We start from the raw sequence: 15,501 nt of genomic DNA, 5'->3' as shown, positions 1-15,501 counted from the left end.
GTGTTATATGATTGACGTTGTGTGTCTCATATGAATGATTGACCACTGTGTGGAATAGCAGCACGGATTTGATGGGTACGCTTTGTCATTCTCTACTCCTTCCTAAGCTAGCACTAAATATTGGTCTCTTGCTCCTTGTAAATGACGTTTACTATGTTAAATAACTCTCTTTGGAGGTTAAACAATGTGCAGTAACAAATAATCTTTTAAAGGTTCAAAAAAGCAGCAGCTGGACATTTACAAGACAAAATGTTCCACCAGTACTTGCTGCTGTTTCCACACTAAAAGTTCTTTCAATCTCAGACGTTCAAAATAACCCTTAAAATACCTTAAAGTGAGGAAAAATAGAACAGCTTCATTCTTTAACAAAAGAAAGGCTTACAGAATGAACTCTGGCAGTAGCTTGATTAATTTTCTTCCATTTCTCTTGTGATCCATCTATCCATCCTCTCCTATCTCCAGTATTGATTGTGCTGGTATTCTGAAACTGCGCAATTCAGACATCGAGCTGCGGAAAGGAGAGACAGATATTGGAAGAAAGAACACCAGAGTGCGCCTTGTGTTCCGTGTTCACATCCCACAGCCCAGTGGAAAAGTCTTGTCTCTACAGACTGCTTCCATACCTGTTGAATGCTGTAAGATTGCTCTAATGATACATCTTTTATATTCATGGTTTCTGCATGTGTCAGAAGTAGTGTCATTCTGGCAGTATTTATTGCCAGGATTATATATAACAGTTGTGTAAAAAGCATTGTGTGGAAAGAGCTCAGTTACCAAAAGTCAATGTATCTTTAAGTAAAGATGGTACTTGCCAAGTGGCAACTTGGATGTTTAGAGGAAAAACAAGGGTTTGGGTTTTAACCTCAGTGCAGTCACACAGCAGCTTCAGTGGTGCCTGTGTATGAGCGGAGGCAGCTGATACATCTCAGTGAAAATATTCATTCTAAAGCTGATGCCATTTCACTGACAAGACTCTGTACCATGACCTTCCCTATACAATATTATCCAGTGAAAAGCTGAACTTCTAGGGAGTTGATTTGTTAATACTGGCACTAAGGAATCGAGGCATGACCTTAATCTAAATTTCCCCTAGAATTTATTTTGTCTAGAAGCAATTTTTAATCCAGTACTACTTAAGTAAAAATTGAATTAGCTGTAACTGTAGAGACTGTTGGCAGTCATGTCTTCTTGGTGTTTCTTTTCTGTGATTACATAATTTCAAAATAATTTTAAAAGCAAAGATAAATCATACAAATACGATTTGTGTATGTAAACAGATGGTCATTTTAGTTTCATCCCTGATTCTTCAAGTTAGAATCATAAAATAAATGTCATTATGATTAAAATTGTGAATAATAATCTTTCCCTTAATATTTCTAAAGCTCAGCGATCTGCGCAAGAACTTCCTCAGATTGAGAAGTACAGCATCAACAGCTGCTCAGTAAATGGAGGCCATGAAATGGTGGTGACAGGATCCAATTTTCTTCCAGAATCCAAAATTATATTCTTTGAAAAAGGACAAGGTAAATACTATCTTGCTGGAATTTTTTGAATCAAGCTGAGTACCTGAGCTTGATTTTAAGAAATAAGGCTGTTTTAAAAGGGAAAAAAAAGTCCTGAGAAGTAATTGGAAAGTTCATTTGGGCACTGACCTACGTGCTGGTTGGCGAAGTAGTTCTTCTGATTCAGGAAGACAGAGGGTAACTAACTTGGAATGTGTGTATTTGAAAGATGCTGTTGACAGATCATACCATGTATTTGCTCCTTCTTACTATAAAAAAATTAAAAAGTGAAAATGGAATCTAATTGAAAAGTACTGTTTGGCATTGGTGCCATGTTAAATCTGATTTAATCAATGCACAGGAGCTGACTTCTTAGCTAATGAAAAAAGTACTAGTTAGAAAACAATAAAGCATAAAACCTGAATAGCTTAAATTATCATTTTGGTACCTTAAGTGTCTGATTTGAACTTTCAGGAAAACAGTAGCAAAAGAAATTATTAAAAACAAGAATTTGCAAACCGAGTCCAGTTTTTCTACATCTTGTTATTTCCTTACGTATGTAAATAAGAGTGGCGTTATTTAATTAGCCAATACAATATGTAATCGTGTGTTTTGCCGCACAAGTTGGACACCTTGGGAAGGAGCAGCGCTCCGCTGTGGTTGCCTGGTTACCTGTAACAACAGGCAGCGGCAGAGCGAGGAGCGCAGGGCTCGGGGTGTGCGTTGTGCCCGGGCACTGCTCAGGGATTGCCCCTCTCGGCACAGGGACCTTGCCCAGTGTTCCATCCTCGGGGTCGGTGGGGTCACCGTCACCTGGGCCCGGCAGGGAGGGGTGGCCTGCCTTATCTCTGCTGCTGACTCAGCCTCCAAGTCATCAGCAGTTTGTTTGAGTAAGCACAAGTGGCAGCAGCAGTTCAACCACCCTTCAGAAACACGAGGGGAGAATCTTTCTGTGCACCCAGAGCTCAGAGCCTCCTCTTTGCTCAGTCTGCCCGGGTGGGATGGGTCCAGAGTCCTGCACAGCGCACAACTGCAGTGACTGTGGTGCTGAAACTCCTGAAGCATCTCTGCACTTGATGTGCAGCGTGCGTCTGTCAGTTTAACAGCCTCTTTATGACTGAAAATAAATCCGGTTTTATATTAAGTATTTAAATATTTTTAAGATGAATTATTAAAGTGCTAAGAAAATGCTTTTTGCTTGAATTATTTGTAAATTTCTCTCAACAGATGGACGACCTCAGTGGGAGGTAGAAGGGAAAATAATTAGGGAAAAGTGTCAAGGGGTGAGAAACAATTTTTCTTACTTTAGAAAGCTTATTTTTTTAAAAAATGTGAAAATAGACATTTTCATTGTTGTTCTGAAATTTAGACTTCATTTATTAAAGTAAGTAGATCCCTGGCTAATTCAGACAGACAATTGGAGACTTCTAAATTGTCTTAACACTATAAAGTAGCCATTAAGAGGATGCTTTGAAGGAACTGGAAATAGCATGCTTGTTGTGAAAGCAATGAAAAAAGAACTTGAAAATTAAAAAGCGGAAATTTAAGATAATTTTGCTAATGTGACAAATTACTTTCAGTGCATTAAAATTCTTTTTTAAAGCTTAATGCTCCAAAATGCAATTTTTAACGGCTAGAAGGTTTTTTTTGTGCTCTGGCAGATAAGCAAAGCATCCTTTAGATGATATATCTATTTAATTAAAGCATTAACTTTAGAGCACTTGTGTTTAAAAGAAGATAAAATTCTCAAAATAAAAGTTTGCTTCTAGTACTGTTTTACTATGTAATGTGCAAAAACTTGAAATTTGCCAGTTTCAAAATATTAGGATGCTTTAGTTTTACCCTGTTTCAGTTTTTCTGCAGTGAATAGTTCCATTTGCATTTAATGTGTAAAACGTTTTATTTCAATTTTCCTATAGGCAAACATCATACTTGAAGTTCCTCCATACCATAACAAAACCATCACAGCTGCAGTTCAGGTGCAGTTTTATCTCTGCAATGGCAAGAGGAAAAAAAGCCAATCTCAACGTTTTACTTACACACCAGGTATCAAAAGAAAAATACAAAAGTGGCATTTTATTTTGTTTTTTAAAGTGGACATACAAAAATACAACTCCAGACAGTCTTGTCCCTTTGACACATACATAGGATTAGCTTTGAACTGTTTGTAAAACAGTTATTAAAACTTGTCTAATTAAAAAGCTGAAATATGGAGTAATAAGCTCCTGTGCTGTGACTACAGGCAGTTATTTCTTCATTACACTTTCTACACAATAATTTTTGCATTCTGCTTTTCTTTGAGAATGATGATGAATCTCAGAAGCTGCTCTTTAAATAACCCTGGTGATGACATAGCAGATAGATCATAGAAATACAGTTTATGCATTTTTTTCCCCACTCTCAAATATTAAAAAAGAAAAAAAGAAAACAGGTTTAATACAAGGGAGGTCAAATTATTTTTTCTCCCACTCTGACATTTCTCAGCTTACTGAGACAAATCAGCTTGTAACTTAGCCAGAAGTAAAACCAGGCCATGTTAACTGCAGGTGCAGTAAAACAGCCCAGTCCCTCCTCCTGGGTGTGAGGCAGAGCTTACAGCAGACGTGCAGTGACTGCTCCTTTCCTGCCCCTTGCTTTACTTCAGAGCTTTGTGCCCACTGGGAGCAGTCAGAATTCCCAAGGTGCCAGTGATGCTGGGGACCCTTTGGTGCTGCTTGGAGCACTTGGGCAGATATCTGAAGGAGTCTTTAAAGTCGGATATGGATATTAATATAAACTTCTTAAAACTTCTGTATATGCTGACAAAGCCAACTTCCATTAGTTAACACAATTTAAAATAAGCTGTGCTCACTTGTTGTGCTCTAAAATTACCTACTTTTTAAATTTAGGCAGTGTTACCGAGATGTCTGGTATGCCAAGTACACATTAACTGTGTTATCCGATTTCTATGGTATTTGTCAACTGTTTTTCAAGCATATCAGCTCCTAAGATAGTTGCACATCTATATTTTTGTTTGAAATACCTCTATTTAAATTATTTAAATGGTGGAATAAAATTATGACAGTTACTACTTAAATAAGAAGCAAGCTGAGTTATAACTGCAGCTGTTATTACACAAGCACTTAAAACACTCTATATGTATTACAGTTCATTTGACTGTAATATTTAGTTAACTGTGTTTTATAAAGTAGTAAATGAGCATTTAAGCATTAGCATTTTTCTGCTAGTACCTAAGTATTTTGTGGGGACCCTACCAGTAGTTTAAAAAAAATAAACCTGTAATTTGTAACTCTTGTAAGAACAGTTGTTGCCATCACTGAAACTGGGGGCTGCGCTTAAAGCTCTGCTGTAATTAAAACACTGTGCACTACCCAACTGTGTTGCCACAGTTCAGCTGTTGTGATCAGAGGCTAAGGAAAGCTTGAAGCCTGCTAAAAATTTCCTTCACCATTTCCTAGTGTGTGATACTGAACTCCCTTCTGCCCATTTTCAGTGGAGCCCAGCAGCAGCTCCTGCCCTCTGGTGATGAGAACATCCTTTAGATGGACTGGACTTTCTCGGGCTGGGTTGCAAATGTCTTTATAAACATACATTGCATAGGAAGGTGTGCTGGAAGGGGAGATACTTGCCCTTGCTGGGAAGGGAGGGTTGTTCTGGCTCTGCAGGACTGATGTAGCAGGCATAGAAACAAAGCAAAAGAAGGGAAGCAATGACATTAACGGTGCTATTGTGGTTGTAAAGCAGCAGTTGGTGTGCATTTGTCACAAATGGGCTGGAATTGTAACCCTGTTTTGCTTTCTCTAGTTATAATGAAGCAAGAGCACAGAGATGAGGTGGACCTGTCCGCTGTTCCATCCCTGGCCCTGCCGCACGCGGGCAGCGCCCAGGGCCTGCACTCCATGCGAACCCAGCTGCCTTCACCAGAGCAAGGGCATGCCCATGACAGTTTGCTGTCTACGTCACCCAGGAGCCTCGTGTGTCCCGTCCAGCCACCCTACACGGCCATGGTGACCTCGGCAGTGCCACACCTGCCACATATGCAGGGTAGAAACCTCAGTCCCAGTGAAGAGTGTCATGTTTTGCCTCCTGCCGTGGTTCAGTCTTTTCAGGTAACATCAGCACCCCCTGTGAGGCCTTCTTACCAGCCTATGCAGTCTAACGATGTGTACAACGGGCAGCCCGGTCTTCCTATGAACTCCGCCTCCGGCCAAGGATTTGATGCGATTTCATTTCCGCAAGACACGGCTGTACCTCACTTGATAAATCTCAGCTGTCAAGCTCTACCACCAATGCAGTTCCATTCTTCAAATCCGGGTTCTGTGTCGTCATCAAGTCCGGCAGGACACCCGCTGGCACATGCAGCTCATTCGGGACAGCCTCACCTGCCGTCCATGGGATACCACATGGGCTCGGGGCAGGGCTCCATCCCCCCGGCGATGAGCCGCTCCCTCGGCCAGCCTTCTCCCCAGCTGCAGCAGGTCCCGTACCACTCTCCAAACCCGGCGGCCGCTTCCTCCCCGTCCCCGACCGCTTCCCACCCGCTGGGCCACTCTCCGCTGTCGGGCCCGTCTTCCCCCCAGCTCCAGCCTCTGCCTTACCAGTCTCCGAGCTCAGGACCCGCGCCGTCGCCGCCGCCCGGGGGCCGCTCGGGGCAGCGCTCGCCGCAGGCCGCCAGCCCCGCGCTGGGAGCCCTGGGCACGGTGTCACCCCTGGGGCCCCACCCCGTGTGTGACTCGGCCCCCTTCGCGCCCGACGGGGCGGCTGTCCACATCAAACCAGAGCCTGAAGACCGGGAATTGAATTTTCAAACTATAGGGCTGCAGGACATCACGCTCGATGATGGTAAGTGGATATAAGATTGCAATACTGGGGTTATAATGGGCATTGAACTACAAAGTGGGTGTGGGAGGGTTGTTTGGTTTAGAACACACTGCTCTTCACAGAAGGAAGTGTCATCAGGATACAATCATATTTTTGTGTCCAAAGCAACAGCTTGTTTAAAACTAATTATATAGGCCGTTAGTTTGTAGTTATACAATTCAAGCATTTTAGTCTGATTTGCACACAGATTTTGGTTTTGTCATAAAATGAAGCTTGAGGATCAACTCCTACACATTGACACCTTGTATTCAAGAAAGTCATTTGAAGTCTTTTCTGATTGTTTCATTGATACGTTTCAGTGAAAATCATAACGCGATATCTAAGTTATATAGATGTATGTAGTTTGGAGTCTTGTTTCTTGGAGTTGTCCCAGTTTTGAAGGGCAGGCTGGTGTTTTGATAATCTATCACATGCATTTTGGCACTGTCTTGGTCTCCTCACAGACATTCTGTAGATACCTGTCATCATTCAGCACCTCTGCTCACAGTGGCTGTTTGCTTTCTCCACTCTGGCTACCTTTTTGAGAAGGTCACTTGTTTAACATAAACGGAACAAGAATATTATAATACTAAAGGCCAGACTATAAAGGACAGTATTGCAAATATCTGGACATTTTTTTAATTTAGTTATTAATTAAATAGTTATTAATGGTATTTTCCAACTAAGTGAAAAAAGAAACAATATCAGATCCTAAACATCTGATTATTTGAGGTATAGATGCAAAGCAATTTAAAGAACATGTCGTGCTAAAAAAAAACTAGAAAAACAAAAGGCCTGGCCTTAAAAGTTATGTAAAGTGTGTTTGGTTTTGATGAAGGGAATCATGCCAGTCTCTTTTCTAAAGCAGCCTTAAATATTGTGGTTTGGAGTTTTTTTTACCATCCCTGGTAATTACTAAATTGCATCAGCAGTAGAATAAAGACTTAAGTATAGGCCATCTGTTAACTATCGGTGTCAGTCCCAGCTCCTTGCATAAATGGAGCCTTGCTATTGTTACCTCCAGACAGTAGTAATAAAATTTATTAAGAAATGCCTTTAAAGACATGGCATAGTAGGAAGAAAAGGAGAGAAACCAATCTAGTTGAGCTTTCAGTTCAATGGCCACCTTAATTAAACAAAGCTCTCTTTTTAGAAACACTGTTTATCAATCAACCTAAGTTTATTTAGAAAGGAAAGGACTGATTCTGTCAAGGACTTGCTGAGGGGAGAAAGGCAAGGCTTTATGAAACAGCATGCAGCAAAAAAAAAATAGCATTTTATACTTCTATATAGAGGAGTGGGAAAGAAATCTAATGTTTCAAGAAGTGTTAGGTTAGAACCTACCTTTTTCTCATCCTTCTTCTCTCCACACCCACAAAAAAATTGCAGAAACAAATCAAATATAACTAAATACTGTAGCTAGACTGTTCACAAAGTAAGCAGAAATGTTTAGCACTTACGAGCATTTTGGCAGTTTGTTTATAATTAAAATGGACACACAGTAAAAAGAAAGGGTTTTTTTCTCTACCTCACAAATATTTGTTGCTTTTTGATGCTATTTCCTTTGCTTAGCACTGAAAGCACTGCCTTGTTCCCGTGCTGACAAAGCCATGGAATCACAGGAGAAGCTGTTGGAGCCCCTCTGAAGGTGTGGCCACTTGCTGATGGTTTAAAGTACAATGAACATGGGAGTCAAATGGCCACAGCTTAATTAACTTTTATTAATGATTGTTGTAGAAAATTTAAGAAGTTCTGATAACTGCTGATTAAACACACTTCATATATGGAAAATTGAGCATGGATTTAAATGCTGAACTTGCCCTTGGCAGCAGCACTGGGTTTGTGAGCAGATTCCTGCCTTTCCCTTCCCTTGCCACCATGCAACGATTTCCTCGGGGTTGGCTTTGGGGCCTGTTTGCATTTCCAGTCTGCAAATACAGATCAGATGTTGGGCATGAAACCTGCTGTTCCAAAAGTCTGGAAGGGCTCAGTGACAAGAAGCAAAGCTGCTCAGTTCTCTCAGAGTGACTGAATACTTCCTCTGCTTAATCAGCTTTAAGGAAAAAAAAACCCCTCATGTTTAGACAAGAACACTTTTTTCAATAATTTATCTAACATACTACTCTGGTTTAAAAAATAATTCTAAAATTTCTTTTTCATGTATAATTGAATTTTAGTTTCTGTACAAATAGAGCCAGGCACAAATGGCAAATAGGCTATTCTACAATAATGTTATAACAATTAAAGAAAAAAATCCAAACATAATTACATACATAAAATGAGTGTTGATACAATATGTTCTCCCAACTAATACATCAAACCTGAAAGCTCTACTTAGTTGGAAAATTGGTTTTTGAGGGTTACCAATTAAGACAAATAAACATCTCAAAATAAAACACTAAGGCAAAGCTAGATGAAAATTCTTTAAATCATGTCTGGATTACTGGCCTTAAATATTTAAATCAGTAGTCTTAAAATAAAGAAAAAATTCTCAGAGCATGAATTATCTTCTTTCTTTTAAGTAATGTACACTGTTTCAAAATAGTATTTATTTCTTTGCCAAGAAAATAAAATATTTCAAGAAATATTTTACGAAATTTCAGTGTAGTATGGAAGTGCTACCCCATGATAAAGTTAATCCCAGAATTACTGTGTAGCTTGACAGAATCTGATTTAAAATTCTTAAAAACAAAATCTCAAGAAAAAAACCCCACAAAACTGGGGAACCCCCACCCCATCTCCAGGTGGGGCAGTGTGGATAATAGTTCCATACATTCATTTAATTAAGACCCCCTAGAAGTGACTCTTACTGCCTCTTCAGCCAACATGCAGGTGTTTTCTTAAAAACACACCAAAACCCTTTCCAAATCACTCCATAACACAGAACTACAGAGCTGCTTCATCCATCAGCCAAGCCAGGAGCATCTGGATTAGTCTTGATCCAGCATCTCCTGGAAAGTGTAACACATTTGCAGCTTCCCTGCAAAGTCCAAGGTGTTGGCCAGTGACCAGATGGAGAATCTGTTTCCCTGTTGTTCTCATTCCTTTGCCCTCTGCCTGGGCTCTGCTCAGGCTGTGATTGAACACAGGTTACCCCCTGGACAGGCAGATCCTGCCTGTGTCTCTGCACGAAGGATGATGCTTCTTTCCTTCCCCCCCATACCGAACTTCATGTGACTCTTCATTGTCTTGTTTAACAGGAGGACCTTGTTGCTATCCTTAGACTTTTCTAATCTCCACCTTGCATTCGTGTTTGTTTTGTTTCCCCTTTCCCACCCTTGCATCCTACAGGAAACACCTTCTAATTCACTTGAAACTAGGGATCAAAATGCATGAGGTCAAGTAGATACAAAATTCAAACTACATTATAAATATATTTGAAACAACACAATTTCAAAGTAGTGTTGTATTCACTACTTCAAAGGTATTCTGAAAAAATTTTCTTTTCTACTTAGGCTTTTGTAGTAGTCAGGCTGCACAGGCTGAGAAACTTTCAGGCTGGAATTAAGTAAAAGCAGCTTTGTGCACTTCCATTTTTCCCCTCTGCTTTTTCTAGCCCCTGGTGTGTTGGACATTTTTTCCCTTCCAGCAAGTCAGCCCTCTGGCCAACACCTCAGGTTAACATTTCCCTGGATAGACAGTGGAATGTTTAGGGCTGCAAACAGATGTAAACAAGGCAACTGAAGTGACAGGAAACAGGCAGCTGGTCATTTCTGGCCTTTCCCATGTCCATCATCCATCCTGGGTTCTGCTGCACACCCATCTAATGAAGTTTCTTTCCCACTTGGAAGAAAAGCTACTCAAAGTTAGTCTCAGTCTAGTTATATGATGAGGCCTAATTAATTTCCACCCCTGTTTTTAAAAAGTACTCCTAATGTAGGGGTTTACCTATTCCCACTGTCAAGTTTTAGGTTTAAAACTGTTCCAATACTGTTGATCTCACATGTAGTCTTCTGTGGTTTGCAGTTTAGGAGGGAGTTTACCTTGGATTTCATGGCCTTCTACAGTGATGAGATTCCTAACATGTACACCTGTACTTAACCATTTTTAAGGTATCATTTGGCTGTATTCAGCAAATAAGGATTACCTTCTACTAATCCTCTTACATTTTGTTACTCATTGCCATCTCTATTACATAAAGCTGGAGATTAGAAAATCCAGTATGTGCATTTACTATAAATCATAACTAAAAATCCCCTAAGCACTCTGCATATAAAGCAATAAGGCTGCTTTGTCAGACACAGTCCATGTAGAACTCTAAGCCATTAGCATTCATTCATTTTTATCGTTCTGTGATAACTCTCTAGCTGATAAATTCCCTTGCTGAGAAGCTCAGAGTATTCTGATCTTGCCTAGAAGACTTGTGCATCTTTGCAGGCAGCTTTTTTTACTGTAGCTTCAGCTTAATTTCTGGAGAATCGAAGTGGTGAGTAATAAGAAAGTACTGGAGAAGGACTATACTTTGTCTATCTGACCATATTTAAAACTTACTCATTAGATCAGTGTTAATTAAGGCAGTGTCCTGCCATTGGAGGTCTGCAGAAGCACAGAAAGTACTGAATGCTGGAGTCTGGTGTAGTGTGGAGGAGAGCAGCTCAAACTTGAGATGTACATCTCAGATCCAAGGTGTGTTTATTGTCTCCTGAGTGCAGAGCAAAATGTTGCACCTTGCATTGTGCCCAGCAAGGCCAAGGACTCTAACCTACACTGTGCCTGGAACTCTCAGAACAATCCTGCACTAAAAGACATTCTGAAAACTGAACCTGTGTAAACTGTTTAGTAAAGTTGTGTTCAAAGTCCTCCTTTCTTAGCATTCTCATTATTAAATCAGCATTGTCAAGCAGTATGAGACAGCAGAAAAAAGTCCTGCAGCGAGATGTTGAGGTGATAAGACAGAACCTGGAATGTGTCGAAAGGAATGGAAATCTACTTTGAGAAATGTGTGTTACGAACAAAATAAAGATCTGGACTGAGCAGTAGTTTAAAAGCTGAAAGGTGGAGCAGTGAGCAAAGGTCAAATGTATTGCATTAGGGGTTGTAGCAGTTAAAGGGTGTTTTGACCATATCTTCTAGGGTATTCACTCCCCGTGTCCATAAAATCTGTATTAGTGAGGCATCCATTGAGAAGACCATTTACAGATTTCTAATGTGTAAAAAAGTCAGCTAAATCCTCAGGTGTCTGTGACCAGCTGTCCCTGTGAGAGCCACAGAACATCTTGAAACTAATGCAAAGTAAAGTCAGCTGGCTCACCACTTCAAAAAGATTCCCATTCAAGAATTAGAAGAGGTTAGAGACTTCCTCCATCAGTGCAGGTGGCACTTCTGCACCAAGGTGTGGCTGCTGGCAGTCACAGCAGAACAGGAAGGAGCTCAGCGCACCTTGTGACCCGGGAAAACATCCACACAGACCCTTCAGCAACACTGCACAGCCCATGTGTCCTCTAGAGCCAGGGCTGGTGCTGAATTCTGTGTGAGACTTGGCTCTCTTCGTGTGTGAGAGAAAAGGCAAACATGACTGCAGTGAGTTGGTTTCACCAGGATACAGAAATGCAGAGTGTGACAGCACAGCCGAGCCGTGAGCAGGGTATTTGTTACTGTAGCAGATAATTGCAGAGCTGGTGCTGTGCTTCTGCAGGCACATTAGTTTCTCTGTACAGCTATAAACATAATGTGCACAGGAAAATTGTATTCCAACGTTCCATACAGTTAATTGAAAAAAGAAATAGCACTGCTTAGTGAAGTTGGCATTAAACCTGAAATTACTAGGAGCAAGCATGGCTTATGGCTTGGAATGGTGACCTGCAAGGTAACCCAGCATCTCTTTGGTGGTTTGCCACAGCAGCTGTGGCCTGATGTGTGACTGGTTTGGTCTCAGAGCAGCACAATCAGCTCCAGCACAGATGACTGAGGGTTAATTAGAGCTGGCAGCTTCTTCTTTTTTGTTAGGGAAAGTTGACACTTGCTGGTCATGTGGAGTCAAAACCAGGCTAAATATACTGCACTAAGCAGTGTGACGTAGTTGCAGGGATTCTTCACATAAATTCAGCTGCTACAGTTCTGTGTGGAGCTGACAGAAGAAGGTGAATGTCCCAGGAAATATGTGCTGCAGTCTGTCCATGGTTTTTCCTTGAGGTTACCTGTCAGGAGAGCAATTCACTCGCCTGTCCTCTTAAACACACAATTTGTATCAAACTTCTTTTTGCTAAGCATATTTAATATCAGCTACTCACTGAAGCAGCACTGCAGACAATCATGCATTCTAGAATATTTTGGGAAATTCACTTTTCTAAAACCAGTGCAGTGGTAGGTTATGTCCCACAGCCCACGCGTCCTGCTTCAGTTCAGCAGCAGTAAAGGATGCACAGGCTAAACTTTTAGTCAGATAGTGCTACAAAAACAGAAAGTTAATTGACTCCTGTAGAAAGAGATCCTGAAAACCAAGTGGGATGACTCCAGGAGCTCTTTGGTCTGCCTGTATCCATAACAGAACTCTAATTTTAAGTTGACTTCCTGCTTTGACCCAAACCAGGTTCTGATAATTGAGGGTTTAAAGCTTTTCTTAAACTTTCTTTACTTAAAGACTGAGTCAGGACAATGAGGTTGTTCAAAAAAGTGTGAATTTTTCATCAGTTAAACAGATCTACCAGGTGTCATTTTTCTTAATTTTTGTTTCAACTTTCTAGTTTTCATTTTGGCTTTATATTCTTTGGTTACAGAGTGTATTTTAATAGTGCTTAAGGCAGTAAAAAGCTTTCTCAAATGTTTAGGATATTACAAAGTATAAAGGTATTTTTAATATATATTTTTCTGGTACCTCAAGGTCTGTCTAAGGTGTGTGTAGAACAAAATCTTATGCTGTATGGCACAGTTGAAAAGGCTGTTGTTTTATGTCCCACGTTTCCCAAAAAGAAGCAGTGTGTGCCCTAGGACAGTGCATGCTCTGTTCCACAAGGTGCTGGCTGGAGATGTGTGTGCTGTGCATGGCACAATTTGTCAGGATTGATAAAAGCAAACACTCACCACTGTCAGCAGCTTTGGTAGTGCACACAAGAACCTCAGGATCTTGCTAAGTATGAAAGTAATTAGAAAAATTGCTCAGAAACATATTTCCTTGCCAGAGTGACATATAATCCTTACTGTATAAGCTGTGCTGTCTTTATGGTGCAGAGTCTGTTGCTTTATGAACTAATGAACTCCACTGTTCTCTCTGGAGGCTTTTTGGCACTGTTTGTTGTCTGCTCTTTTGAAAGCTTCACCTTTCTAAAGAGGATTGTTGGTACAGTTAATTCGTTTCATCACGAGGCAGTTTCCTGCCCATCTCCCTGGATTCATTAGATCTTTATTTATAAATGACTATCACTTTCTTGCTGTTTCTACCATAATTGATGGGGGGAAATGATCTTTTCTTATCTCCTATTAAGGACAAACAAGAGTTTGTCCTTAATTACTCCTTTCCTTCACAATGGCAGTGGACATTTTCATTAAAACCCAGATAATGCTTTCCACTTCCCATTTAACACGTGTAACTTTACACTTTGAACAATTAAGTGTAAGAAGTCACCCAAAGCGGTAATTTGAACTGCCTGAATTTCAGAAGGAAGTAAGAGTAGATTCCTTTGTTCTCTCAGGAGTCATCCCTAAGCAGGGCTTAGAAACCATGCTGGCAAAACAAGTGTGTGCCTCTATCCAGAAGGCACAAATTAGCCAGGGCCCAGAGTAATTTTGTTAATTATGTTAAAGCCTTGTTGACTAAACTTGCAACCCTGTCTTGGGCAGGAAAAAAAACCAAATCCAACCCTGTTGTAAGCTCTGCATAGCCACTAATCACAACTGAAGAAACACACACTTGTTGGTTAAAATAATGAATACATTGTTTGACACTGTTTTTTTTCTCTAGGAAAAGCAGTTCCATGAAATGCAGCTCTGCATTACCTGCAGGGTTTCTCAGGTAGCCCAGGTCTGAGGGAGCCACCTGTGCCAAGGTAGCACTTGGTGTTGTGGCCCTGGAGCTGTGCTGGGCTGAGTGCAGAGCTGTGCTTTGGGCAGTGGGACAGCAAAGGGCAGCCCTCAGCTGTGAGCAGGGACAGCTCCCTGGCCTGGGGGACAGGGAAAATGGCACCAAAGGTTCTGTTTACTAGGACTCTTTTGCCTACCCTGGAGTTGCTGTCAAGGGCCACAGGTACTTCTAACTTGACCACAGTAAGTAAAGCAAACTGAAAAAACAGAAGGAGGAATATTCTAAATACAGATATTAATATCAAATTTAAGTAGTATAAATTTACGATGATACAACTAGACAGACATCCAAAAATTAACCATTACCTTTATGGCTCTGGCTGCTAAATGAAAAGTAATTATACAGTAAATATACAATATAAGTGATACTGTTCTTAATAGGCACTGTGGTAACTTACAAATAGTTACTTAATGTCACATACGCAGTGTTTGTGAATGAAATGGGGTATTTAAATTTAGTGCTCTTAAAAGAAAAATGAAAATCACTTCCTGGGTGAGTGAACTGTAACTTCTTGGTTTAGTCCAGTCAGTAGTTATGTCTGTCTTCTTCTCTGACACAGACAGTTTTATCTCTGACCTGGAATACCAGCCATCAGGTTCATCAGAGAAATGGACTCAACATTCAGCACTCATGTCCAACTCCTATGTGGAAAATCTAGAGGGTGAGTCTGCTTACTGAAATGCTTCAATGTTTGAAATTGGAGCACAAAGGAAAGGGGAAAGTGTTTTAAGAGTTTTAAGAGCTGCAAGTGAAAAGCACTGTGTACTACTGAAGTATTGCTATAACTGGACACCTGTGTATTCTGAAATAGTTGGAAATTCAGCATTTGTGAACCAGGTGTACACTCACTCAGTAAAAACCTCCACTCAAAGTATACAGAGCTGCCACAGAACTTCCTGAGTGCTGTAGGATCTAGTAAACAGCAGAAGAGGATATGAAAATCTTGAGCCAAATATGGGCAAGATAGAAAAGTGGCCAGATCAGTTGACTAAGAAGTTTGGAATGTTTCTCTTTTTCAAAAAGATAAAGCAATGTCAATTTAAATAAATGGAATACAGTGAGTGGCATGCACCACCAGTCAGAGTATTAGGAATACAAGTTCAAAACTAGATTTAGAGTTGA

At 40.5% G+C, this 15,501-nt stretch overlaps 1 protein-coding gene across 2 annotated transcripts in view; it reads left to right on the top strand.

Annotated features, from left to right (window-relative positions):
* Positions 1 to 15,501, top strand: part of NFATC3 (nuclear factor of activated T cells 3) — a 63,587-nt gene that overhangs the window by 36,595 nt on the left and 11,491 nt on the right. Inside the window, exons 5-10 of one of the 2 annotated variants that reach the window (XM_066327834.1) lie at positions 463 to 635; positions 1,383 to 1,523; positions 2,730 to 2,785; positions 3,422 to 3,548; positions 5,307 to 6,344; positions 14,939 to 15,040. In XM_066327834.1, the coding sequence (XP_066183931.1) occupies positions 463 to 635; positions 1,383 to 1,523; positions 2,730 to 2,785; positions 3,422 to 3,548; positions 5,307 to 6,344; positions 14,939 to 15,040 (1,637 nt within the window). The remainder of the gene's footprint in view (positions 1 to 462; positions 636 to 1,382; positions 1,524 to 2,729; positions 2,786 to 3,421; positions 3,549 to 5,306; positions 6,345 to 14,938; positions 15,041 to 15,501) is intronic. The other variant, XM_066327835.1, reaches the window with a different exon arrangement.

The sequence above is a fragment of the Sylvia atricapilla genome, chromosome 12 (genome assembly GCF_009819655.1).
Source record: "Sylvia atricapilla isolate bSylAtr1 chromosome 12, bSylAtr1.pri, whole genome shotgun sequence".
Classification (NCBI taxonomy): domain Eukaryota; kingdom Metazoa; phylum Chordata; class Aves; order Passeriformes; family Sylviidae; genus Sylvia; species Sylvia atricapilla.
Note: the sequence above shows the minus strand (reverse complement) of the source record. Positions and strands in the feature narration are given on the sequence as shown.